The following is a 27,969-nucleotide window of genomic DNA, read 5'->3' on the forward strand; positions in this document are numbered from 1 at the left end:
AATTAGAATTAAGCCCTCCTACCGAGTTGCCTTGCGCCCCTCTTCTCCGCCATACTAAAGAATGAAAATGGGGTGTAATGTGAGCAAAATGCTTAAACTCCTTTACATAAGGATTTACACATTTTTCTTACGCTACATTGGGCCATGCATGAGCTCCAAGGTGACAGCTCCCCAGCATCAAAGATCCAGAATGCACTTCTCCCCATGGTGGAGCCTTTCCCTCTAAGGCTGGGGAGGTGAGGCCGCTATGCAGTATCCTCCCTAGGGGTAGAGGCAAGCGGGACCACAATGGGAGAGATTCCCCCTCTGGGGATCAGGACTTCTATTCCGATGAGGAACTCCCTAATCCACATAACCCCAAACCATCTTCAAAAACATCTAGCGAAAGAAAGTATGAAGAACAAACTAGAATCTGTTATTGTCAGCCAAACGTTCTGCTTGTACCTATGAAGAAATACTTGGATGGTACTGAGACGAAGAAATCACTGGAAGAATACAGAGGGTAAATCAAACAATGAACAAGGACTTTGACACTACGCAGGGGAAATACCACATCAGTGTCATCAACCTTGGAGGTGGAGACTGTGAAGGAGAGAGAACCTGCGAGTTTGATATCTGCTGGGAGAGGAACGCTGAACGAAACCTGGATGTGTGGCATCCGATGAGGGAGAGAAGCCAGAGCACAGCTTCTGATGAGTGCCGTTGTATGAGAGAGATGTGAGAAACCAAGCTAGAGGCAAGGAGCTCTGAGCCTGAGCAGCTGACAAGTGGTGGGGTGACCGTATCACTGTGGACGTGGATGTCTATGAATGACGACCATACCACTTTCCTTAAGGAATCGCGTAGCGAGCCATTTAAGAAGGAATGAAGGAACAAGAAGCCAACCTGACAACTGAAGGAGAAGGTCCAAGCCTGTCCGAAATCCCTGTGACATTGTCCCTGAGCAATTCAGGTAACAGGGTAAGCGGAAGACATAGGAGGGGGACCGAAGATAATTATTGGAACGCTTATATTCGTCCCAGTCAATTCGAAGTGTCATTAGTACATGAAAAGAGTGAGAATCATTACTGGACTCCTCATGCTCGTCCCACGTGAGATCTATTATTGAGAGTAACCGAAAGACAAGAGAATCAATATTTGAATCCTCAAACCTGGCCAAGTCAATATAACTGGTGGACATTCAATAGAGAGGAAATCTTACATTGGAATAAAGGAGAGGATCAGTGTAATCCCATGGAAAGAAATGGATAATCCCAACTAGGGGAGAAGAAGAAGAGAACGAAAGGAAAGAAAGAATAAGTGAGTGAAAGAGACAGTCGAGACCTTGAAGAACCAGGTATCTCAACTGTATGATTTGATAAAAGCAGTTACTAAGAACTATCTGAAGGTACACTATTGAACTAAATGTGGTGGTGGACAGTGAATGAAACTTGATTTGGACTCTCATTGATGACTGACGAGCATCATGGTTAGTTTTGTTAGGTAGGGAACATCCTTCGCCTCGGGACAGTTAGGAGTTTTCACCTTTCATTGAATATAGAATAACAGTGAGATAGAAAATCATAGTCTATGTTCTTCTTCTGACCCACCACAGTGAATTACAAGCTCTTGATTTTGAATTATACCATCTAGTGGCTCAAATCAGTTTTATTTCCTTCTGGGGAGAGGGTGCTACTTCCTTTCCTCTTGTTAAAAAGGGCTGCTGATAAAATTAAAGTAAAGGCCACCATGCTGAGCCCAGGCTATTAAGATACAGGTCCCTTTGATTCATTGAGTATTCTTAAAGCAGACTGAAAATGCTGAGAAAACCTCAGTATTAATCATCCTTCCAGTATTAGAGGACTGATTTGGGGCATATTGGATGTACAGCCTACTCTGGATGAGGTGCTGTGAAGGTCCTAGATGTTGTCTGGGTTTATGGTCTTAGGTGATCTCTTGCCAATTGGGAACTTCTTCGGAGCTTGGATAAACTGGGTTCCAACTCCTTAGTTGTACTTCGAATATGTGTGTTAAGTCATACTTTAGCTCTAAATGGCCTCCATTTTCATGTGAACTGGAGACATCGCCTGTGTGGATTTCATGGTGAGTTCATTACTGTATCACCATTTTATATCAATATTTTATAATTAGTTTCAATTGAATGCAAACGTTTCAGTCTTCGGATCCTGTAATCAATGGGTGGAAAATGTAGGAAAATAAATTGATGGGGAACCATGGCGCAAAGCATGCATATTGACCTATTCTAAATCCAATATAATTCTGTTTAAAACTTTGCATAGATTACCATACACAGGGATCCATCCTCTCCACCGTGATCTTCAATCTTTACATGGAACCACTATGAACCCTCCTCTCCCTACACAACATCCACATCTACCAATATGCAGATGGCACACAACTTTACCTCAAGATATTCTTCATTGAAGACATCCACAGGCTCAAGGCCTGCCTCAAAAATATCCATAGCAAACAAAATTGCGAGTTTCGCAACTGCTGGTAGCTTGTTCACATGATTTGCCTGTGTCATCCCATGCTTTAAATACTGTGCACGTAAAACGGAGGAAGTGAAGTACAAAGAAAAAGGAAAAAAAGGGGAAAATACAAGTGCATAAATCGCCACTGCCAATAGTCCTATGTCTATGTTGGGTTTAAGTGAAGAGTGTCAGAGAAACAGCTGTAATGAAGGGTTGTGCTTCCTGATAGTAATTCCTGCTTTGCTTTGCAGTGGCCATGTTGTACTGTTCTGTGTGGTGCGAGATCGAGCGTAAGTGCTGCGTTGTCATAAGGTACAGTGCTAAATATAGTGTGCCAGTTACTAATATATATAGTGCGAAATACTGTGCAATAATGTAAGATAAATCTACGCTGAAAGTCCAATCCACTCTTCAGATTATCAAAGGTATCACGACCAATACCTGCACAATACAGATATATAAAAGTGCATAGTGCTGTGCACAATTCTGCTGTATACAAACAAGCAATATGCACATATGATGTAAATTGCATAGTGCTTTGTAAGTGACTCCTGTACAGATGACTGCTGTGTGGAGGGGCGCATTGCCAAAACAATATATGCTCCAAAAGGCACACCTACTACCCGGATTGCCAATATTCGTTTGACCACTAACCTAAAAGACACAGTAATATAAAGTACATAGTGCTCTACAAATACGCTGTAGGATTAGCTACTGTGCAAAATGGCCCGGTTCATACCATGCTTAAAGTGCATGGTGCTGTGCAAATAATTGCTATGCCAAAGCTGCTATAACTCATATGAACAAAGTGCATGGGTCTGTGCAAGTACCTGTCTATACACCTCCAAGTAACTGAGTCATCATGTAATTCAAGATTTGAATGTTTGATGCAAATTTGTATCACTACTGCAAAGTGCACAATCTAGTAGAAGTTTTGCTAAAGGTTGCATAGCAGAGTGTGCCTCTAGGCCTAGACTAGTGATCTCATGTAAGCTAGTATGCCTATGCCTCACAGTGCAAGGAGATTTACTGCAAAGGAGGGAAGGAAATGGAGTAACCACTCACTGAGTCAGAAATTAGGTGAAGGAATGGGGGTGTGGTCTAAATGTGGCTATACCACTTATAGGGCTTAGATCTTATTTGAAAAGCAACATGCTCTGTGTCTATAATTCAACGCTCTTGTTTTTCTGAAACTAGATGTAATACAGGTCAAATGCCTAAACTGGACATGTTTGATGCAAATCATATCAACGGGGGTGCCTTTCTTAAATGCCTTGATTTAATAAAAATGTTATTTTTATAAACTACTTCCATCTGCATCATCTGAAGTGCCCTTCAGGGCATTTGTTTGCCTTCCTTTGTTTAAGAGTTAAAAGAAAGAAATATGACCAACCTATGAAAACGTAGTTGTGTATTCTTTGGGAGTATCTGCCTATGAAGCAAACCAGTGGAACGACTTGACCAATCCAAAAGTGTGAGGTCATGATGACATGTCGAGGGAATAATGCCCATTCTAAAAAAAACACAGGGAATGAGAGCTACTGTTTTGGAAGTTGCTGAGAAGGGGAACCACAGTACTACATGTACGAGTGCTGATCTTGGATAATATCTGGAGATGAAAGGTCTATGAGGGAGTCTAAAGTAGATTTACCTGAGGCAGTCCTGCTTTCTTAGAGGTGAGAAAGAGACCTGAAAGGGCCAGCTGACTCGGATGTCCCTTGAAACACTTGAGGGCCTATCTTGATGTTGTGCCTGAAAGAATTATTCAAAAGTGAGTATTACAATCCCCTAATGTAATTAGACATAGGCCATCTAAAATAATTTCTCTGCTATATGGAGTGGGTGAACTATGAGGTAAATTCCACTAGAGGGAGCTCAATCCAAATAGAATGCTAGTGAATGTAAAGTGGGAACTGCAATTTGCTTAATTGCTGTATTAAAAAACCAGGCCCTGGTTACATGGGAAAAGTTGGAATTTTTGCACAGGGAAAGCACAGCTCTTCCTAAATCCAAAGCCGATCAAATGAAAACCTGTGGATATTCACAGGGTGTATTCTGGCACCAGATATGTGTAAAGTTGGACATTTCCACATCTCCAGAATTGATTGATAATGTGTGAGCTGTGAAAACCATGAATATTTAAAAAGACAGATTGGGGATGAAAAGGAGCTTTGATGTCTCACTTCTATATCCATAGATAACGAGGCCATAAACTCCTCAATCATAACATTGCACAAAGGGGCCGGGGAGTGGGGGGGGGGGGTTGCACTGCATTAGTTGGACGGATCTGTGACGTAAAGTGGAAAGGATATTTATTCCTTTATTAGAAAATCATAAAACCATGTTCCAAAGTTGAGTGGATGGACCATTACACTGTTTTTTTTCTAAACTGATAGCACAGTGCCCCTAAACACATGCTTAAAAGAGGCTGATTCAATTCACCACATTTAACGTCCATGTATATGCTAGGGACCCAAAGCATCATATCCACACAGGAAGGGATCAATTTTTAATGTGTTTTACGTTAATATTATTTGTCTATGCAATCATTCTTTGATGCCTATATTTGCTGTTCATTGTGGAAAGAAAAAAATGTTTTAATTTGCTTTGATTAAACTTGCCGATAAGTGGCAATGCTGTCATATAGTTAAGTGTGCTGCTTAGAGATGGTATTGTCAACCTAGAATTAGATTTAGAAATATATTTGATTGATATATTGGGTGGCTGCATGTGTGCACCGTTTATTGGTGAGAATTCCACTGGCAGGTCAATACTTGCTTCTGTAATCCTTTGCTAAACCAGTTACAAATGTATTCATATTTCATTGTGGTGATTACCCTGGGATTAAATTACAAGATGCACCTTGGCAATGTCTATAATTGAATCCACACAAGATCTGATACCGGGATGTGGAAGTCTACCTGCAACCTGCCCAGGTCTGTCAGGGTACTGATGCGAGGGAGTACCCATCGTCAAATGTACTCTTGTAGGACAAACATTTACTGGATCATTAATGCTGAGATCTTTAAAAGCATTAAATAGGATAATTTAAAGGCAGTACTCGCAAGAAAAAAAGCACCACCTGAATGTCCAATCTGCCATCAGATCCTGCCAACCACACAAAAAGACGAAAAGGTTGCAACAATGGATGAAAACGTAAACACATAATGAAAATGGAAATGGAGCTAACAGGAGTAGTGCTTTCAGAAGGGAATGCATAACTATTCATATAGATGCAGGCTACCAAATGAACACCACAGCACATCCAATAAACATTACTAAGGAAGATATTGGGGGAAAAACAGGAACAAACCTCAAACAACACAGGAACAGGCAAAAACAAGCACAATGAATCACTCCAGCCCCTTTAACTAAGGCAAAAGAGGGAAGGAGAAGGGCAATTGAACTGGAAACCGAAATTACAATCACAGTAAAATTAGTTAAGATTGGTTTACTGTGAATTAGTGCTATGTCAGAAACAGAAGGCACATAGCATAGCGTGGCTGGTTCTGGAAGAAGGGCATACTGCAATATTGTTGATTTTAGAAAAATAAAGGCACTACAAAAGCAAGGCAGAACTGGCTCATGAATCAAAGGGGTTGTCAACATTGTGCGTCCGTAAGAAAAAATAAGCATAGTAAACTGCAAATGTAAGAACTCGGTAACTAAAAGACAAGAGGTTGTGATACAGCAGGAACAGTGCACCAGAGGACACAGCTAGGCTGAAGCATAGCAAAACTATTAAAGCACACTAATTATCATGTGATAATATAATCATCATGTGATGAAATAATTTAATAATATTTGGTGTCACAATCCCATAAAGGATGAGGATTAGAGGAGAATTCTGAAATGCAATCCTAGAACTTCTAGGTTACGCATATGCCACAGGCTCTGGAAGTAATGTCCAATACCTTAGAGGCACTCCAAAGCATCTACGGCCGAGGGATTGAATCATTATAGGGCCTAAGTCCCAGAAAACATTTCTCCAAGTCTGTTTTCCTCACACATATAAATAAATCCCTGCTGTAAATCTGAGGATTGCATACAGTGAAATGTGGATACCAAATATAAGGGGAATATTCCACCTTGCTTTTTGCAGCATCTCTGTAGGATTACTTGCGAGACTCGGCAATGCGAGGTCTGCACGCGAGAGGTGCCTAACGCTGAAGGAAGCGACATCCGATTGATGAGGGGAGAGAGCCATGGAACAGCAGCAGCTCCTGGCACTCCTCCTACATGGGGAGTTATAGACTTGCTCTATCCATAAAGACTATGAAAAGGCCCAGAGACTTGAACACTATATTGCAGTGAATACAACTGTGCTTTGCTACTGTCTTCAATTATGCTGCCACTGGTGCTCATCAATAAAATCAAGGTTACAACTCTAAGGAGGGTTTGATCCTTTTATTATACAACGCTCTGGGATTTGTGAATTAACCCTGTGGTGTTTAACCTATACTAAAGTACCCAGTTCTTTGCACAGAATAATAAACCTACAAGGGATGGCAAATGTACCTCCCTCGTGTGCAAAATGTCAGAATACTGCAAGAAGTAGTCAACTAACATAGCAGAAGGATTTAACCGTGTAATGTAAACAAAAAATAATTTAAATCTCTCTAGTAAAATAGCTTTTAAATGTGATGCCTGTACATAATGAGATCCACCATCGCCGTGTTCTGGGTAACGAATGCGCAATGACATGACATTTAATGCACTGCGCTCAGTTTTCCAGTTTATAATTATGGAGTTTGAAATGATGTATATTGAAGTGATAAACACTTGGGGTCTGTCAGAGTACATGTATCAATAGCACATGTCCCACACTTTTCTTTTCTGGTGCCCTGAAATCTGCTACATTTACCACGAATCTAATTGGGAGCAAAGTACAGACCTGTCAGTTCGTCTTTCTGCAAAGTGCGGACAGATTGCGTGCCGCACATGTCTTGAGCAGATGGGTAACTTATAAGCAACACGACAAAAAACAGTTTATTACATCACCTGAAACCAGCAGCGCCATTCTTAAGTGGTGAGAATGAAATATAGCAGTGAGCAGGGAGAGCTGGCACCGGAGTAGGCCAGAAGGTACCAGTTACAAAACAAGATAAACATTTTGAGACGCCTCAGCTGTGTTGCGGGATAATGAGGAGATATTTAAACCCCTATACATCATCTACACAAATTAATTTAGAGTGCAGGTATCTCGTGTTTTTATCCTTCCTTCCTTTCCTTTATCGTAAGCACGACTGAGGGGACTGCTGCCAAGGAGCTGTATATTCATTTTAGAGGCAGCAGAGCGCATGCATGTCTTCCAGGGACATTACCGTCTCAATGATTCTGACCCACAGAGTTCTAATAAAGAACTAGAGGGCAAACATTCCACCAGAAGCTGTGTCAGCCATGGACGCCATGCTGGTGGAAAAAAATACATCCCTGTCCATTGTTTCCTAAGGCTGCTAAATGAAAAGTATGGAATGTTGTCCCTCTAGTACTTTATTAGAACTCTCTGTTCTGACCTACAGTGTGTAGAATGAGAAGTGCAGATGGCTCCTGATGTCATAAATATTGTGGCAATAAGATCGGAGGCGGCGGGCCAATACCGCCCCAAGTAATGCCCGGGGCTGTAGTTATAACAAAGCCCCCGGGCATTACCTGTGGCGGTATTGGCCCGCCGCCGAGGATCACCGGGGATGGCCCCGCTCCGAGTCTCCACACGGCTGGAGGTTTCCATCGTCCCCCGCCGGAGACCGCGGGATAGAAGGTAAGTGGGGTGAGGAGGGAGGAGGGAGGAAAGGCTTGGGGGGAGAAAAAAAATCTTACCTCAGTCCCCGGCGGGGGACGAAGGAAGCCTCCAGCCATGGGGAGGCTCGGAGCGGGGATTTCCCTGTTTCGAGCCTCCTCATTGGCTGAGGGGCTGCCACGCCCCTCACTTCGAACAGAGTAGCCGGCACGCACGGCGTGGACGGGAATACCGTGTGGTATGGCTCGCAAAAGAGCCAATCACCACACAGTATTCCTGTTCAGCTGCACATGCCGGGTACTAATGGGCAAGAGAGGATTGTGCTATTATTGCGACAGAAAATCGAGATTTTAACAGCAGAGAGGCCTTATAGTCTGCAGGGGGGGGGTTTCACCTCAGGCCATTTATTTAAAGGTTCTAGCAGTCTAGAAAGCTATTAGAACAGATTGCAAGTAGCAGTAAACGTTTTGGAGTTGTGGTGTTGAAGTAAAGCATATTAGTTCAATCATGAGCAAAACGTGTTAGTGAATTAAATGTGGTTTCATTTTGTAATATTTAAATAACTAGGAGGTCCATTTAGGATCTTCATTTTCATTGTAAACTTGAGTGAATTGTAATACTGTTAAATTAGTAGAAGTGTCTTGTTGAAAAATATCTTGCTGGAATACTGCATTGCTATTTTTTGAATGCAGAGAAATACTTTGTTGTTTAACCGGTTGCTTCTGAAGTCAGAATGTCTGGGATGTAGTCAGTACCACTAGTTATTGACTGCATTCTCAACATTCTGTTGGTTGAGAGGAGGTCATAAAGGGCATTTTCTTATAATTTTGTTTAGCTTTTTTTTTACTTTCATGTTGTAACTAAGCAATAAGCAACCATTCTTTGGCCTATACCAGTGGCCCAGGGCTGCAGTTATTAAGCCCGCGCTTGGCAAGGGCTGCAAGACATTACCATCCTGGTACGGCCCGTGCAACGGGTGCTTATTGCTAACAGCACCCCAAAGCTAACCCACATGAAGCTAATTGCAATGTATTTGTGTGAAACCGGTCTCAGCAAGCCTACAACCTGTTGTTTTACGCAAGTACTTCCTCACCTAACATGGCCGCCAAAGAAATGGAGGGTGAGGGTGGGAAGTGTGGGCCGGTGTCGATTTAGATGAGTAGGGTTCGGCGTGGAAGGAGTGGAGACTGGGAGATGAAACCAGCAGCGGGAGGGAAGACGGCGTGCAGATATGTCCACTGCTGGGGTTGCTCTGAACCCAAGCTTTGATCGTGAGATTCAGTCCACATTTGGAGCAATCTGACTGGTGGATGCTCCCACTGAGGTTGCTAACATGCAGTAAAATAATTTCTTTATTTCTGACACCAGCAAGGAATGTGTGTAATCTTTCAGATTTTACATATTAATCAACTTCCAGTCCGATAACACTTAGCAATGTCCATAGAGCGCAGCTGTCTTGTCCCAAATTCCCATATAATCCATCTCACTTCGTTGGCAAATCCTCTTTTCTTAGTCCAGCAAGAGTTGGTCATCGTTTTCATAACTCCCAGTTCCTGGCAAACATTCGGATGTTGGCAGAATCCTACAACAATGGGCCACTTCTACACCGGCCCAAAGCTGAAATGTCATAATGTATAAATCAACACGTGTCCTGCAATAACATCCCAATTCAAGCGATGGGATAATACTCTTCTCTGTGCCTTTAAGAAAAGCTGGCTTGTTGTCATATTACCAGAAAAATGGCAATTTTATGTCAAGGCACAGAGGCTTTCAATTGTTCATGTTTAAAGCTAGGACAAAACCACAATCAATGCATTAAAAATAGGCTTGAAACAAACAGTACTGGAAACTAATAATGTTGACCCATCCAGGGACATTTAGTACAACCTCTAAGTAATCTCCTGCCCAAAAGGCTTAAGAGGCCATTGCACCCTGGCACAGTGAGCCCCAACTACAGATGTATCAATGCCTGCTTAAATCATTATGAATCATACACACCTAGCAAAGTGTGGGTATGGACGGGCCTATGAAGTTCACTCACTGCAACAAAAGGTTGAGTAACAGAACCCGTGAGATCCTTGGTCCTCTGTTCACAAGATTTAAGAAATCATACCACCGACCAAGCAGGAAAATCAGATTAAGCAGCCCCCAGGAGAGAATATATAGCGGAAAAAGGACGTTAAACAAAAATACCATTCAATAAGCTGCGCGACAAAGGATGCGGTCTCGTGGGCAAAACATTGACCATTCATGTCAAGCATAAATGGCAGACCTGTACACCTTCACTCTTTTTTAGGACCGTGACAAGGACTAATCGCCAAGAAAGCTAATTACCTCAACCTCAGCGGAGGTAAATGGATCCATGTGCCATGACAGACACCAGCATAACCAATATTTCCATTTGGAAATATATAACTCCCATGTAACAGATGTTCATGAATCTTGCAAGAAAGCGGAGGGCAACTCCAGAGTTCCCTCTGGTGGTCTGGTACTGCTGAACTCTTCCTAGGGAGTGCGCCGCATCAATTCAATGGATGAAGGAGAAACTCAGTGATGGGGAGAAAGTGGGATAATTGTGGGAGTAGGATCAGAACATTGACACTCATCTGCCACCAAGGGCTACAATGTTTGCGACGGCCAAAGAGGTGTTATCACTACGAGAAAAGTGGAAGAGTTGGAATGAGGGGAAAAGTGAGGGAAAGCATAAAGCCTACTGGGATACACTGGTTAATGCAGTGTCTGGGCCTGGCACACAAATGAAAAACCTTAGGATTTGAGTGTTCAGCCTGGGTGCAAGCAGATCCATCTTCCTGGGCCCTCAGTGGGGACTAGGGACCCTAAAGTACCAGTCCAAAAAGCTGCCAGTTGCTGGAACCAAATTACTGCCACAGTGTTGAAAACATCTAACCGGAAGACATTGTTCAACATAATTCAACACTGGCGACAGAATTCCCAAAGCTGTCTGGCCATCTTTGTGAGATGTTTTAATCATGTGTCTCCTAGTTGGTTTGCGTAACAGGCAGCTGTCCTGTCATCCATTCACAGCAAAATGGCATACCGGACTCTGTTCTTTGCAAATAAACCAGCAACCAGCTCTTTACAATTTTCTATACAATGTCTATGAGCTTTCAACTTCAAGTCAAGGTTTCCTCATGATTGGTTTCCTTGCCTGCCTGGCATCAGACTCTAATAGAAGATGGAGGCCGAACCAAAGATTCCTCTCCCATTCCCTGCTTCCATGATCATGATTCATAACCTGATCTCTGCCTTGGCTTTTGACTTTATTAGTACTCACTCTTCAGAGTTCTGTAGTGCAGGGAGCTGGTAAGATTGCCGGTATAGATGATGGCAGAAGCCCTATGATCCTTACCAGGTGCGGGAGTCCACACCCAATTCCTTCTTTATTAACAGTACCTTTGCCCATGTAAGATGAAGAGCGTAGTTCACTGAATTGATGTTCCTGTAGGAGCAACACACGCTATTTTACGATTCCATTTCAGTGCTCAAATACGTGTTGAGGAAGCAGCAGAGCGACCTGCAGCCAGACTTTAGGATGCACGGTTGCGAGCACGGCGGTCGTGTTCTGCAGCTTCAGATCTGCTTCGTTCTCAAAAGAATGAACGAGACAGGCTGAGAGTGGCTGAAAGACATCAACGAGAAACAGCAGATCAGCGTCAAACACGACTCCGTGCTCAGCAATCACTCGATTACAGTCGCCTTGCATTCCAGTACAACCCAGCTGATGATTATAGTTTGAGCCGGCATGTTCTCATCGGCACCATGACTGAAGTGTGTCCTTATTGCAAGGCTCTGAAATTTAATGCAGAAACGAAACGAATGTGTTGCACCGCCGGGAAAATTAAACTGCCTCAACTTGGAGAACCACCAGAGCCATTAAAAACTACCCACAAGCATTGTCAAATTAAACATTTCTCCAGCTCCTAGTTAAGTACGCAAGGGCCGATCGCTTGAAGATACTGGAGAAGATTGAGGAGGTGGAAGGCAGATTGACCATGATGTCAGAAAGCGAGGATGGGAAAAAAACTAAAGGTCAATATAGAGAAGAATCTGAAAGGATACGAAGAAGAGATAAAACAACGGAAACAGCGCAAATTTCTGCATAACAAAGAAGACTATGAAAGAGGCAGTGTCTATACGTTTGCTAGGAGATTCGATCAACTGAGGGAAATACCTAGAACAAAGGCAGCAACTGCAAATAACGTAATGGAAATTGATGTAGAATCTTCCACATCGGAATCAGATGTTACAGCAAGCGAGAACGAAGAACCATCAATTTGTTTAAACTTTTTAGACGAAATGAGACTACTACGCCAGGATGGGAAAAAACAAAAACAAATAGGAGGTTACCAGAATCGAGGGAGAAGCAGAGGAGGTTGAGCAAAACGAGGAGGGGGCAGAGGGGCAACAAAAACAGCAAGCAGCATCCCGGACAGATTACAGCGCTCTGGGACAGAGCCAGTATAAAGAAAGAAGATAGTTAAAAATCATCAATCTGTCCAAACATATTTTGACTGCACAACAAGATAAAAGTTCTACGCTTGGGTCTAAATTTTTGCCCCACTGCTCATTTTAACTATGTACAAACTCAAATTGACTTTGACCATTTTGTGCGCAAACTACGCTTAAGGAAATTCTTTGCAATCAACCAAAGCACATTGAAGAGGCCACCAAAAGAAGGTGGTAGAACTGAAATAACAATCAATGACATTGAGGCATTGGCAAATTTGGTTGATCTTGAAAAAGGAAAAGAAACAGAACTTGACACAAATCCAGAATTGATAACAATAAATTTAGAGGAATTAAACATAAGAACAGACTGGACGAAAAAGAGCAAGTTAAAACAGAAGTCAAAGTTTAATCCAATTAACAACTTGGGGAACAATATCGAAGCATTCCAGACACTCGTGATCGAAGATCTAAAGAAATTCAGGAGAAAGAAAAGATCGAGCTATAAAGACAATTTATCGGTTGTGGACAGGGTGGCTCTGAAAGAATTACAGACCCTCGAGACCTGCATTATAAAGCCCTCAGATAAAGGACGTAATATTGTCCTTATGGACAAAGAAGATTACATTAAGGGGGCATATAAGCAACTTAACGATAAAAAGTGTTATGAGAGAGTGCCAAACAACCCGAGTCAAGAATTGGAAAACACACTAAATAATTTCCTTAAGAAATGAGAAGAGAAGGGCATCCTAACAGATGAAAATTGTAAATTCCTTTCAACTCTGAATGCAACAATTCCTACAATATATTTTCTCCTGAAGATACACATGAAAAAACCTCCAGGGAGGCCCATAGTCTCATCTATAGGTTCAACGTTTGAAAATATGTCAAGATATATAGACGAGACCCTCTTTCCCTTCGTGTCATCTCTTCCATCCTACCTAAAAGACACAACAGACTTTCTCACACGTATTGAAAACATACCTTGGGATACAAACTATATACTGGCTACAATGGATATTGTTTCTTTATACACATGCATAGGACACGAATAAGGCATCAATGCATTTGAAAGCTTTTTAAATACCAGATCATTACATTATCTGGAACACACAGAAATGATTCTTGAAATGATCAATTTGTGCCTGACAAATAATGTTTTCTTATTCAACAACAAATATTACAGACAGGTGCAAGGCACTGCTATGGGCACAACATTTGCCCCATCGTATGCGAACCTGACAATGGAGGCTTGGGAAGCAAAAGATGTATGGTGGACAAGAACCAAATATCCACGGAAGATGTTGTATTATGGCTAAGATACATTGATGACCTTTTTATAATTTGGAATCGGTCAGAAAAAGCCTGGGTAGACTTTGTGAAAACTCTCAACAAGAATTAACATAATTTAAGGTTCACAGAGACACATAGTCGTACCTTTCTAACCTTCCTGGATGTGAACTTAAGGATTGTGAACCAGACCCTAGCTACCCCAAAAAAGTTATAGAAAAGGCATACATGAAAGCAAGAAAATAAGAAAGATCGGAACTCCTCACAGGATCACACAAGCCAGTCGAACCAATAAATGAAAATGAAACTACGAGAATGATTCTAACCTTTGATAATGAGGTAACAGAAGTAAAACGAATATTCTGTAGACATTGGCGGATCTTACTGGCAGATGAGCATTTGTCTGCAAATCTGAAAATGAATCCCAAAATAAGCGACAGACAGAATCGATCTCTGAAAGACAGTTTGGTACAAAGTTTCATGGCATGGGATGGTACATCAATAAAAGAAACATGGATAAAACACAGAAGCCAGGCTTCCGAAAGTGCACTCGATGCAACATTTGTAAATTTGCAAGAAATTGTGTGTCCTATGAACATCCAGTGCTAGGCAATTCCATCACCATTCAGGAGAAGATCACATGCGAAACAGATTTTGTAGTTTATGTACTGGCATGTGCATGCAAGAAATGGTACATCGGGGGTACTAAGTGTAAATTAAAAATTCGGATTCAACAGCATGTGAGGGCCATTCAACACCAAGATCTGAATTACCCCATGGCCAAACATTTTAGTGATTATCATGAGGCCAAGATGGACAGTTTTTACTTCTTTGGGATACACAAGATAGAGATTGATCCCAGAGGAGGTAATAAAGAGAAGAAACTTCGGCAAAAAGAAACTTGTTGCATCCTAGATTTTGAAAGCAAAACACCCAGTAGGCACAACACAGATGAAGAACTATATACGTTCCTGGGTTAATATTTGAATTGTTATGATTCAATGAGACCGATATAATTTTAACCGGAGTACTGATGTGGACCATGACATGAAAGCAAACTTGCTCTCCCGAGTAGATTGTATCCAGTATGAGAAGAAAGGATTTCCTGTGTTGTAATAAGTCCTTTTGCACTTTTGGAGATCTTGTCTGTCGTGTTGGTCTTTTGTTTCCCACCTTCTCTCTTCTCCAATATCGGGTTAACAGCAGAGACTGTGTAATTTTAATTCACTTTTGGGATTTTATGGGTTTGGGTGATCCAACTCACAATGATGTTTGTAGGGTTTTGATTGGATGTGACATGTGGCCGTTCATATTGAGATTTTAAACCTTCTTATGGTGTTAATCTGTATATAGAGATTGGTACCTGTCCTTGGTAGAACTATAGGCACTTGCACTTTATGGAGGGAGAGATTAATAGCACTTTTTTCAAAATTGCTGCTAGCACGTTGCACTTTGGACCAAGGAACGAGTACCATGTGTATATATAAACCGAAGGTCATTCGGTGACTGTTTAGCTAAATAACCGCCAATTTTTAATATTAAGTATGGCAGGCCTTGTGAAGGACCATTTGGACTTAGCAAATATGTGTACTATGCACTTTATGGCTATGTAGCTGACATTATGCACTTTACAGCTATGCTGCGAGTAATCTGCAATACTTTTTTGGAGTGAGTAATATGTGCACTATGCACCTTATGGCTACGCTGATAGGACTATGCACTTTTTAGCTATGTTGCAAGTAATATGAAATGTATTTCATTATTTATAACAGTATTGTATTTCTACTACCATTGGAATTACCAAAGAGTATCATCTATGCAGGGTTATGCAGCAGGTTATGGGATCTCCACCACATAATGAAGAGGCAACGGCAAGCACTATGCTGGGACACACGGACCTTATGTAAATTACTGGTACCTTCACCAAATGGGTTTTACGACATGCTACCCAAAAGGAGGACCGAGATATATATAATACGGGCTAGTATCCTGGGTTTGGCAAACGCATACGATAGAACAGACCCGTTCCAAAATGGCTGACACGGTTTTCGACAGATAGATTGGGTAGTCCTCTCTCCATGTCTGTCTACATGTCACATGGGGTATTTTAACCCTCTACAATGTTTGGGTCATTAGTTGTGAACAAGCGGTTAGTGGACCATGAAACGCGTAGACTCCGTCTACTATGCGCCAGCTACCTTGGGAGGGCCACAATATGAGTGGCTTATGAAAACTTTTTCTTGCCACGAGGATGTGCAATGATTTTATGGATTCTTTTTTGATACTTAAATAAAGTGGAATAATTTTGCATTATGGTTTCCTGATTCTGTAAATTCTTTGGGACCGAGGAGTGCTCCTCCACCAACTGCGGAAACGACAGCTGACATATATATTTTATAGGGCCGCAATAGTGGCCCTATAGTTAAGGTGAGTCAAAGACACATTGGAATCCCTCAAAAGTCTATTGTTAATAACTTTTGATTCGAGTAACGGACTTGGCAGAAATTTTGAAAGTGATTAAAAGTCTGCGACCCCTCCCCCCACCCCCAAAGACTGCACAAACTTTGTAAAGATTTGTTAAAAAATCCAAAAGTTATTAAGCGTCCAACAAAAATGTAATTTCAAAAAGTGCCGTCTACTTCCCATTCATTTTCCCATAGACAAAAAAGGTAAATTTTTGGCAAAGCGCACAGCCCAAACTGCTGGACGGATTTGGACCAGGTCCAAAACAACTTGGGTGCAAAGCATTGACTTGCACGCCATGCGTAAATTGGGGTTATTCCATGATGTGGTTATATTAAAATTTAATTTGTGCACCCTTCCCCAAAAATTATAGTTATTTCTCCCATGGTGCATTGCCAGATCATGGTTTAAAGAAATGAAACGACTGCCATCTTGTTTTTCTCTCGATGTGAGAGATATTTGAGGCTATAGCTGAGGTTATGAAAAATGAAACACAGTAAAAAGTTATTTGCAATTCAAAAACATACAAATGACAGCAGGCTAGAGGTGGGGGGATGGCTAAAAAGCACCGAGTGATTCTTGGGAGCTGGAGGGGGTCCAGGGACTTAGTTTGCAATACAAGGCTTTCTGTCCCCTCGGCTATAGCAGCGAATAGCCGACATCTGAAGGAAAACTGCGTCACAGAAGCAGCGTGTGCTCTGGGGTGAAAGGGAGAGAGCAGGAGAGGTGAGGAGACTGTCTGGGGGGTGGGGGGGAGCTGTTCCTGGGGGTAGTGTTCCTGGGTGTAGTGTTCTGCAGGAGGATCACATCAGGAGGTAGGGGGGAACAAGTCAGATTGAATGGGAAAATCCTTTTTTATAACTTTTCCAACGACCCCACCCTTTTGATGGCATACTTTAAAATAGAAACTGTAGGTAAAGCTGATTTTTGCATTGTGGACTCCAATTCCCACGATTCCCAAAGTACAGAGACAAAGAAGAGGGCTGCCGAGGCACAAGACTGCAAGTTTCAGCTTATTAGTGATCATGACCCACACCTGAGGGAGACTGGGAGCCATTAAAGGCCCCCTCAGGTGCAGGCCATAAGGAAGACTAGCAGCAGGAGGTGGGGTAGTCAAGGTCACTCCACGTTGCAGCAGAGGCAGAATCTGGAGGAGAACAGACACCAGGACCCCTGTCATATGTCGAACATTGCCAGTCCTGAGAGGGTCTCTTCCCCTTTAAACCTTCATTGCAGAGGCAGGGTCGGCCTAAAACAAGAAATAGGCCTGGGCACCGAAATAAAAGTGGCCACCCGTCACCTCAAAAAACGTGGGCCTCAATTCATCATCCGTGAATCTCGTCAATTTGCGACTTTACAGAAAATGCTGCTTATGGAGGGTTAATGTGTTTGTTGCATGTTATGTTTTCGGTAAACGCTTGAGAAAGTGATAACATTGCTTTTGTTCTTTTTTCAAAAACATCACCACATAGCTAAATACTTATTTTGCAGAACCAGACTCAACACATGTCTACTAGTTGCCACCAGTAATGAAAATAGAGTTGTATTTAATAAGCAGTACTGCCAAACGATGACACTGGGAAGTACCTTGCCAGTATTTATGCTCAAATATTACATTACGACACAACTCATAAAATAACATAATTTTGCATACTTCGTTCTGTGACAGGGTCCACAGCTACGAGGCGCAGGAGTGTCATGAACCAACCACCCCCACTACAGTTTTGGGAGCTGCAAGTAGATCCTAATACAGGGTTCCGCAACCCGAGCAGGGAAGGAGGGTTAGGGTGACGATGGTTGGATAGGAAGGGGGGGGGTAGAAAAAACAGAATAAAGCATAGGGAGAGGTTATGGATAGGTTGGGGATTGTGAGAACCTGACGGTGTCTCACTTGCTAGTCCCCAGGGATCTTTCATCCTGGTGGCCAGGACACAGCCATCGCTTTTGGATCCAGTTCCTGGGGGTGGACCAGTGCCGGAGGGGTCTTTGGGGAGTGGAAGTGGGACACCAATGGGTGAGACGCGGTTCCCCCTTTTTTATAACACCTCTTCCCCATTCTACCTCGTAGGATACTCAGAAATGCTACCCCCCCTTACCCACACGACAACTTTCCTACACTGTGACAGACAACGGACCAACACCAGGGTCATTTACCTGACATGTCCCAACACAAGGGTCAGGCAGAGTCAGGCAATTAACAATAACTACCCACCCATGACGGCCTTTTCCCTTCCCCACAGGGATACAAGGCAGAGCACGAAAGCACACTTTGAGCAAGGCCAAACGCACGAGGAAGCAGCTATTCGCGATCGGCAGTTCAAGTGGCAGAGAAAGGCATAGAGACCTGGAGGGATGATGAAGAGGGAATTGCCCTTGCCCTTTACAGATCAGATCTGCGAAGCCTCTGAAACGGAAAGCATAAGACCGGGAAGTCCAGCTGGCATGTTATGTGACAGGTATCAACAGCACACAGGGTCCTCCAGCACTGATAGTCAAAGCGGGGAGAAGCGATTGCCGTTGTTGTGCTGTCCCTGACTCCCTAGAAAAGAAACTCCAACAGTTCACAGCCGGTGAGTCGGAGAAGACAGATAGTAAAACCGAACTGTGCTGGGCCCAAGGTTGCAGGCGGCAACCTTGTTGAACAAAACATGTGTACTTGAACTTTAAAGAAACCCTAGTAACAGGTTCTAGATTGTGCTGTGTTCAAAGTTTCTGCCTTGTCCCATGTCAAACATGGGGAAGGGAGACCCCCGGCTATAACATCCTGATTTATCATTTCTGAACACTTCTTTTTTTTTCTTGTGAACACTATCCCACACTATTTTTGAATTTAGCTGTAAAACTGGCAATAGGTTTTTTAGCATAGGCCCTTTTTTTCTTACAATACGCCACTAGCACGGTCTTATTATTGTTTGAAGGTCGTAGCTTGCGCACATCTGAGATTTAGGTTTAGATTAGGAGTTTTCCAACCCATGTAAACAATTTAATAAACACCCTTGAACTCAGATCACTTGTGTCTGTCTTTAACGTTGCCACCATGAGTTCCTTACAGGATGTTAGGGTAAGGTTTTGACCACTGAGCACACTTCCAGCTGGCTGTTACACAGCACTCGTACAAACATACATCCCTGCTTCTGACTCTACACACACATACAATATCACTATTGCAGTTTACAAAGGCAGAGCAACATAAAAAACACACATGAGGTAGGGCAGCACTTGGCTTGGGTTAGTTGTGGCCCAGAGTGTCCCTTGTTGTCTCCTGCGATTTTGTTGTGGCAGGATGTGTCCTAGTAGCTGTTCAAATGCTCCAAGTGCTACAATTAGTGCACACTTCAAACACTGCTGCATGTGGCTGTTCACGTACACATGCAGGAGATTTAGCGAGGTTGCGCGTAATTACTAAGCATGCACAATAGGGGCTGTATGTGGCTCTGGTAAATGGTAACGTGTTAGTTAGGGCAATTTGACAGCAAATGCTATGAATGACAGCGCCGCCTATGTGCAAAGAGGTGGCAACTCTGCAGGCACTGGGTGGCCGGGCCAGGGGGGCACGGCCCATAGTTGGCTGTGAGCCCACGAGAGCATCTATTTTCACAAGCACATCGAAACCTAAGGGCTGCAAAGGCGGGACTCGGGGAGCCAAATTGTGAAACAACTTCCCTCCCTGCTTCCTGTTCCCGTACAGAGAAGAATTTTTATTCTATATGCAGTGCAAACGAAGGGATCAAGGAAGTACTATTGTACCCTGTATCCCCAATGTCCCTACTATGCTCAATGAGGCGCACATGCAAACACTCTTATTAATCATCTTGTGTTAATGTAGTGTTTTTTGTGCCATTTTCAAACATAGTCACTTTTGTTGAAATCATTTAAGAACACGCAGTTTAAAACTATAGAAGCAACACACATTAAACATTTCCTATGTATGGGAACAATGTCTATTGCACCAGATATGCAGTTCCCTCAAGTACCCTTGACAATTGCACCTGCTTTTGCTTAATTGTATGGTCAAGCATGATGAGATTTTAAATACAACATTGCGCTGCACTGCTTTTACTGTGGTCATACATGGAAGCTAGTATGAACTATGCACAAGACAATACCGTAAGCACAGTTACCTTGCCCTCTATCAGAGATTCCTGCTGCAGCGTCAGCGGCCGATTCTCGATTCTCTGTGCCAGGCCCAAGGAATTAATCTGTTCTGTAAAATAATGACACTTCTGTCGAATTTATTCCTTCATCATTCACGGGGGTGAGGGATGGGAGGAGCACTCACACAGGTACAGCCCGGGGCCCCCAGGCCAGCCCAGCCACAGACAACAACTCTGCCCCAACCACACCCCCCTTTAAAGCAGACTTGATACTGACATGGCGCTGCACAAGCTCAGCCTCCCTCAGGCTCAGCTAACACAAGACGTCAGGATCGGCGCACCCCCAATCCCCTGAACAATTTGCTGCACTTACAAGTGAAGCAACTTGCAAAGCTGACTTTATGAAGTGTATGTTACTTAGAGTTCACACTGGGAGCCTGCCCTGCTGCCTCGGCCTGATTGGCGTGGTGCTGTGGTGTCAGCGGTGATTTGGCTTGGCTCAAGCAGGGCACTGCCAGGCCAGCATGGCCGGCTGGCCCTACTCTATTGTAATGCACTGCTATTAACAAAGCCACAAGAGAATCACACTTAGAAAGTGGAAAACAAACAACATTGCCCAAGCCGAGAGGAGGCAATTAGGCCTCATTATGACCCTGGTGGTAGCCGTGCCGGTAATAACGTCACGGTTGCCGCCAGAGTAATTTTTTTCTGGCGCTCGTCAATGGGGATTTACCAGGGCATTACAGCCCCAGCGGTCCCGGTAATTCTCCATTGCCGGGCGCCGGATAAAATGACCCCCCAAGAGTGTAACAAATGACAGTTTGGTTCTTGTTTTCCCAGAAAGAACACTTACACTTGATATTGTGGAGCAAAAGGCATTGCTAACTTGTTGCAAGCTAACCTTTACCACAAAAGTACTTAGTAGTTTTTATTCTGTCATGGCAGGAGATTACACCCGGGCCGAGCACCTTGTAGTAGTAGGCTTAGCAGGTGAGTGGACCAGGTGGAAGTCATTGAAGTACTGTGATATGGTGGTGAATAGTTGTGAAGAAGTGGCACAACCACGAAGATATTTTTGTGAATTGTTACAGAATCATCCTGACAAACTTATATCACAGAAGCAAGTGTTGTTTGAACTGTTGCAGAATAATCCCAACAAAGACAATTCCTGTGGATATTAATGAACTGTGGAAGTATTCTTGGTTTATGAGAAGGAGTTGTTTAAAGCTCTTTGTAACAGGAGGAAAGAGGAAAACCATGTTGAACAATTTTGAACTGTTAGTTGGAACAAACAGAACTGTATTGGAACTTTGTTATAGGACAGGATTTCCTTATGCTGTTGGAACTGTTGAACAGAATCCTACATGAATCTGGTGAAGGGGAATTCACCTAGATTATAAGGAGAAACAGCCATCAGACTTTGAACATAACTGTTGTATGTGTTATATTCGAACTGCCATGTATTACCTTGTTGAGTTATTGTATGTACAAGTGTGAGGGACAGAGACTTTTTGTTAGTGTTTCCGTTATTTTATTTTAGGCAGGGAAATATTTGTCAGGGTAGGGATAGTGGCGCATTTATCTGACCTTTTGAGGTAACAAAAGGTCCGCCTCACAGTTCTGATCTCTCACAGGGTGGTTTTAGTCTCCTCCAGTTGGCTTCAATGCTAAATTAAAACATTGTAAGGTTGGATTCTCTGTTTCATGGCATAGGGAGCGGCAGAGGCTATTAAGGCTAGTGAGCTCCAACATTCAAATGTTTTTCATCTCTCCTTGTTCAATGTATAACATTCTGCCTTTAATGGGTTCAGTGCTCTGATAGCATTGTAGCCCTTCTGCAAAGGTTTTTACCAGCGGTTATAGGCCCTTCCTTAGTTAAAGGCCTATGCCTCATGTACTGGATATGAAATTCCTCGTATAGCTCTTCGTAGGCTGTATAATAATTTGAATATGCCAGCAAATGCTAAGTCTCTAATGTTGTTTCTATTTTTCTTTGTTATAACAGCTTCACTATCAGCAATGGCTTGCAGGCTAAAGATGGTTTCATGCAATTCAATATTGAACACCCTGACCGCATACCTCCTACATTGGTCTCCACCAAGGGTATTCAGCTGCTGCAAGGAAGCATGGTGGTTATCTCTCATGACATCCTGGAACTTACAGACCCAGATAGTCCACTAGAAAATCTCATCTATCGAGTTGTCCAGCAACCTCAGCATGGTCACTTATTCCTGAAGGGATCTGTGCTTCAACAAGATCAATTTACACAGAGTGATGTGAACAATATGCATCTTTCCTACAAACACAATGGTGGAGGTGGAGAACTGGACAAGTTTCTATTCCTTGCCTCAGACATGATCAATCGTGGCTTTTTAGTGGATGGACAATTGAGGGAAGACCCAGTGGTGTTTACGATACAGGCAAGTATATTGTAAAGATACTCAAACCTAGATTTCTTCTTCAACCTCTAAAATCTTACTATGAAGTTATTTTTTCTTTAATTGCAAATTTGAAAAATGTTCTTTCCAAGAACCTGAATCATGCCCTTTTTAAATACTGAGCGCTGCCCTATTTTTAAATAGTAGTTGGTTGCTGTTAAAAAGTTATAGGAGCTATTTAAAACTTTTACCCCATTTTCCACAGAAGGTTTTATTTTAAATAACTTTTATAGCGTTTAAAAACAGGTCGACTAGATTTGATTGGAGAGTTATTATTAAAAATTGAAAACCTTTATTTTTGTAGCACTATGTTGCAGCATATCAACTTGATGCCCTTAAAACTGTTAAGATACATTATAAATACATAACCAGTTTTACTATTGTAAAATAATTATGAAAATTAATGAGCTATTGGACCAAATGTATTTATAATCTTATATTCATTATTGTACTAATAATTGAAGACCTGTTCTCCAACATTATTTCTAATATCCCATCTGTCCTCATCCTACTCAATCTCTCTTATGCCTTTGGCACTGTCAATCATGTCATCCTGCTCAATCGCCTCTGTGATAATCTAGGTATCACTAATCAGGCCTTGGCCTGGCTGACCTCCTTTCTCTCCAACAGACCCTCCCCGGTCCCACTTGGGGTCTTCCTTTCCTCGATCGCAATTTCCACCTGTGGTGTTCCCCTTGGATGTAACCTCTCTCCCTGGCTATTCAACCAATACCTGGCACCGCTCGCCCACTGCATTGCTGCTCTCTGCTCAAGTTTTCAATGCTATGCGGATGACGCCCAACTTGTTTTCAGGCTCCCCTCTGCCACCTCTTATCCCTCTCTCTTCTCCGACTGTCTGCAATCCAGGAATGGTGCACCACGAACGACCTCTGCCTTAATGCCAGTAATACAGAGATCCTCCTCATCGGCACACATGCACCTTCCTTTCCTGTCACTCTCTGGCCGGCCTCCCTTGGCCATCTCCCTGCTCCCACTTGCAAGGCTAAGGACCTCGGGGTCATCTTCGACGCCATGCTTTCCCTTTCTCCTCACATTTCTGACATTTCTAAAAAGTCTAACTACCAAATGCATCTCCTCAGAGGTATTCTTCCTTTCCTCTCCTTCCCCCAGAAGCTCACGGTCTCCAGAGCTCTGATTCTCTCTAGGCTGGACTATTGCCACAGCCTCTTTCTAAATCTGCCTGCTACCACTCTCTGCCCTTCACAGCTCATCCAGAACAGGACTGCGAGACGTGTCCTTGCCCTCAAGCCCTGGGATCGTATCTTTCCAGCCCTGAAATCTCTTCATTGGCTCCCAGTGGCTGCAAGGATTACATTCAAGACCCTTTGCATGGTCCACAAGGCTTTCTGGGGTCTAAGTTACCTTCAACTCTCCCTCCGTAAATACATTCCTACTCAAGCTCTTCACCTCTAACTCCCTCAGCGTCAGTTGCTTCTCCAAGCAACGGGTTGGGGGTAGATCCCTTTCCTCGGCTGGGGCATTTCTCTGGAACAGCCTCCCTGCCTATCTGAAACTTGAGGAGAACCATCTTCGGTTCTGGAAGCACCTCAGACCTTCCTCTTTGCTTCTGTCTTCGCTCTCCCTTTCCCCTGCTAATCTGTCTGCTTTGGCACTGGGCACTTGGTTACCCTCTGATTTCGGGCCCAGATCCCTGCCCTCCCAGCCACAAACCTGCACTGCCTCCTAGCAACCCCTGCACTTGGGTCTGTATCTGAAACCCTACAGTCCTGTTCCAGTACTTATCAGACACCTGTTGTTTACACCTTATTCTCGCACTTACCACCTGCTGGCCGCACTACCTGTTGTTGTTCTATCACATGCTCAGCACATTCCCCCTTCAATCTCCCCGCACTTGCACGTTCTCAATGTCACTGGGCCTAGTAAGATCATTGTTTTGTCCTCCCTTGTTTCCCATCCCTTGCCTCGTCACGCTCTGAAACACTTGTGTATGGGCGCAATACAAATAAAATATCATATCATGTTATAATTGTATTAAATGACACCATCTAATCTAGTGTAAATAAATAAAACAAATCCAAGCGTTTAACTTTTTTGCAAATAATGACAATAGGGAGGCTGTCGGAACTATAGACCAGGCATTAATTTACATTTAATGCAATCTAAATATGTCCTCCTGAGTAGGGAACATGGCATTCATGGACCTTACAACAATGTTCGATCGAGGGATGCTTTGTACAACCTAAATGGAGATGTGAATATACCCTTGCCACATAACAATGATAGTTGTACTAAATTCAAATATAGAGGACACAGTTAGATATAGCCACAATAGGAGATTCCCAAGACCATTCAATACCAATGGTGGCTTACATCAGGGCGGTGTGTTAGCACCAATTCTATTCAACTCATATATCAACAGTTTGGAAAATGTTTTGATGGAAAGATCCTCAAAAGTTCCACATATAGGAAACCACTGTGCTCCTTAAGTAGCTTATGTAGACGAGGCAGTCCTTATCTCCAGAACACATAAAGACTTACAGGTTTTAACTAATTCTTATGGAGAATATGGACAGTGAAGTGGACGGATAAGTGGCAGTCTGCTGAGTCTGCCAGTCTTTCCTTGCTGGCTACTGTTACCTTGCTCCACCCACAGAACTTTCTATATTTGCTACATTTCGTGCAAAGTGGGCCGTGAAGTGGACGAATGGCAGTCTGCAGTCATCTGGCTGCTGATTGAAGTCTGAAGTACTTGTGTGGCCGCCAAAAACGTACTTGGGTGAATTTCATGCCCTCGATGGTTCCTGGGTGAGGGTGAGTGCAGTCAACTATCTCGAACTGCTGTGGATTTTTTTGTGGATTCTGCCTACGAGAATCGTCTTGGAAAAATGACATAGATACTGCGGGGAGATTCTCCCTTTGATCTAGGCCTTAGCTACTATTTTCCATCAGCCCTTTCCCTCTAATTGGTTTGCTGCAAATAGCAGTATGAGAGCAGGGCTTAGAAGTCAACTAACCTGTGAAGACCCTATGGAACTAACAGCCCCAGAATGCATTGCACGTGGTAGCAACTTGCCGCTATTGGAAGCCACCCAGTTACCAATTCTTCTTAACTCATCTATAACACCATGCGAAAATCATCAACCTTGTCTAATATATCCTGATGTCAGAGGTTCTGCGTGTCGCACATTGAACCCCAGCGACCAGCAGACTTTAGCTGATGATGGTGCATGAACTGAGGCAAAAAGTAGGAGGAGGGGGAAACACCCAGGGGTTTTACAAACTGTTAAGATAATTAGTGTTGGCCATAAAACCCCTGGCCATAAACCTCCATTCTCGGTCAGAGCTTTATGCACCGTTATTGCATAAAATCTATTGGATCCAGGACAGAACTTAAATCAGTGGCACCAGTAAAAGGAATCGCAATGCTGGAACGCTCTGTTATGAATGGACAAAATGCTGTGACCAATACTAGAGACCTAACCGACCTCAGCATTATCGAATTTGCAGACTTGGCCATGGATAATAATCTTTTTCTGGGCATTATGGCTAATGGATCTGCTGGAGTTACTGCTAGTGTTATCCAATAAACCTGTGATCTGTCCAATCTGAGGTCTCCCACTGATTTAAATAACTTTAATGACAAAACCCATTACCAATACCCTATTACCAACAAACCAGATGGACATGCCCGGGTCCGGGCCGAATAGTCAGCTGACGTAGATGATCTCTCTGGAAATGCTCCAATGCACTATACTCTTCGGGAAGTAGATGAAAGAATCAAGCTGACCCACCAAACTGTCTCTGCTTGAACATGGTCTTGAGCTCTTTTGTCGCTTTGTATGACAATATATGGAGCAAGATGAAGACAAACTCATTATTGCTGTCTGAGGTGAATGGCAAACTTGATTTTTTTGGGCCCTGGTTTGCGCTCGCAGCTGGGGCTTCTGTCCTTGATTAATTTTGGAGAAGGCTCTGGGCCGTTGCGGCGCAATTGTGACTCTACTGATAAGGCAATTGAGATTGAGAATCACTCTGGAGAATCTATTGTGGCTTTTATTCCTTCTGGTTACCCCTCAAAAAGTAGCCAACTGATGGAGGGTGTGAGACCAACTACCACAGCCATACCGGAATTGGACATTATTGATTTAACAAGAAACTCACCAGTAAGTGGCAACTCTGATGTGGAAGTGGACGGTTCGTCTATCCCTTCTGCCACGTTGCCACCTAATAAATTGACTAAGGCAAAAATGGCCGAAAATGTAAAGAAAACATTTCTACAGACACGGAAAAATGTAACTAATGTGCAAAGACCTATCTCTAAGCTATTCCTGCCGAGAAACATGCCCCATTGATTAAGGATAGGAGCACGACAGCTCATCAAACTGTAAAAGCATTAACTGTAGATTCTACTTCACAGACTGGCCCGGGCTTGTGTGATAATGTTGAGAATTTGACTACACTTTTACCCATTCAGCATCCTATGCTAACTCCCACCTCCCTAACATTGTTCAGGTAACTATTAAAGACCTATCTTTTTCTATAATTATTTACTGATTCACTATTCATTTTAGCTTTTTGTTCTTACCATCTGTGTCCAGGCGCAGTCTCTGCCCGGTTGTTTGGATATGTGCGTTATAAATTATTGGTACCCGGCGAGGGGTGTGTATCAGCCTCCCAACCAATGAGGATGCACAGAACCGGGGCGTTACCAGACGGTAATCCCACCACCCTGAGTCTCCACAGGGCAGGAGGCTGCCATCACCCCCACCGGGGAATATGATAAGTGGCATTCCCCCCCCCCCCACACCCCATTGAACCTCATATATCCCTCCCGTCCACTACCACCCCACTTACCTTTTCGTTGTTGGTCCTTTTCGGGAGTGGATGTGCCAGGAACACTTCTGTCCCCAGCCCGTCCGCTCCGGAACTGTGACACACCGCCATTGAAAGCATGTAGTCTCTTCTTCCTTTCCATGGTGGGCATTTTTTTAATTTACTTTTTACTCATATTTTTTATTCCC

The 27,969-nt window shown here is 43.1% G+C and overlaps 1 protein-coding gene across 6 annotated transcripts in view; it reads left to right on the forward strand.

The window, feature by feature from the left end:
- The window catches only part of LOC138545302 (FRAS1-related extracellular matrix protein 1-like), a 1,530,918-nt gene that overhangs the window by 1,225,226 nt on the left and 277,723 nt on the right, over nucleotides 1-27,969 (forward strand). For all 6 annotated transcript variants that reach the window (XM_069642060.1, XM_069642059.1, XM_069642062.1 and 3 more), the window contains one exon: nucleotides 22,534-22,948. In XM_069642060.1, coding sequence (XP_069498161.1) covers nucleotides 22,534-22,948 — 415 coding nt within the window. The remainder of the gene's footprint in view (nucleotides 1-22,533; nucleotides 22,949-27,969) is intronic.

Source organism: Ambystoma mexicanum, chromosome 1q (assembly GCF_040938575.1).
Source record: "Ambystoma mexicanum isolate Mex_15411 chromosome 1q, UKY_AmexF1_1, whole genome shotgun sequence".
Taxonomy (NCBI): domain Eukaryota; kingdom Metazoa; phylum Chordata; class Amphibia; order Caudata; family Ambystomatidae; genus Ambystoma; species Ambystoma mexicanum.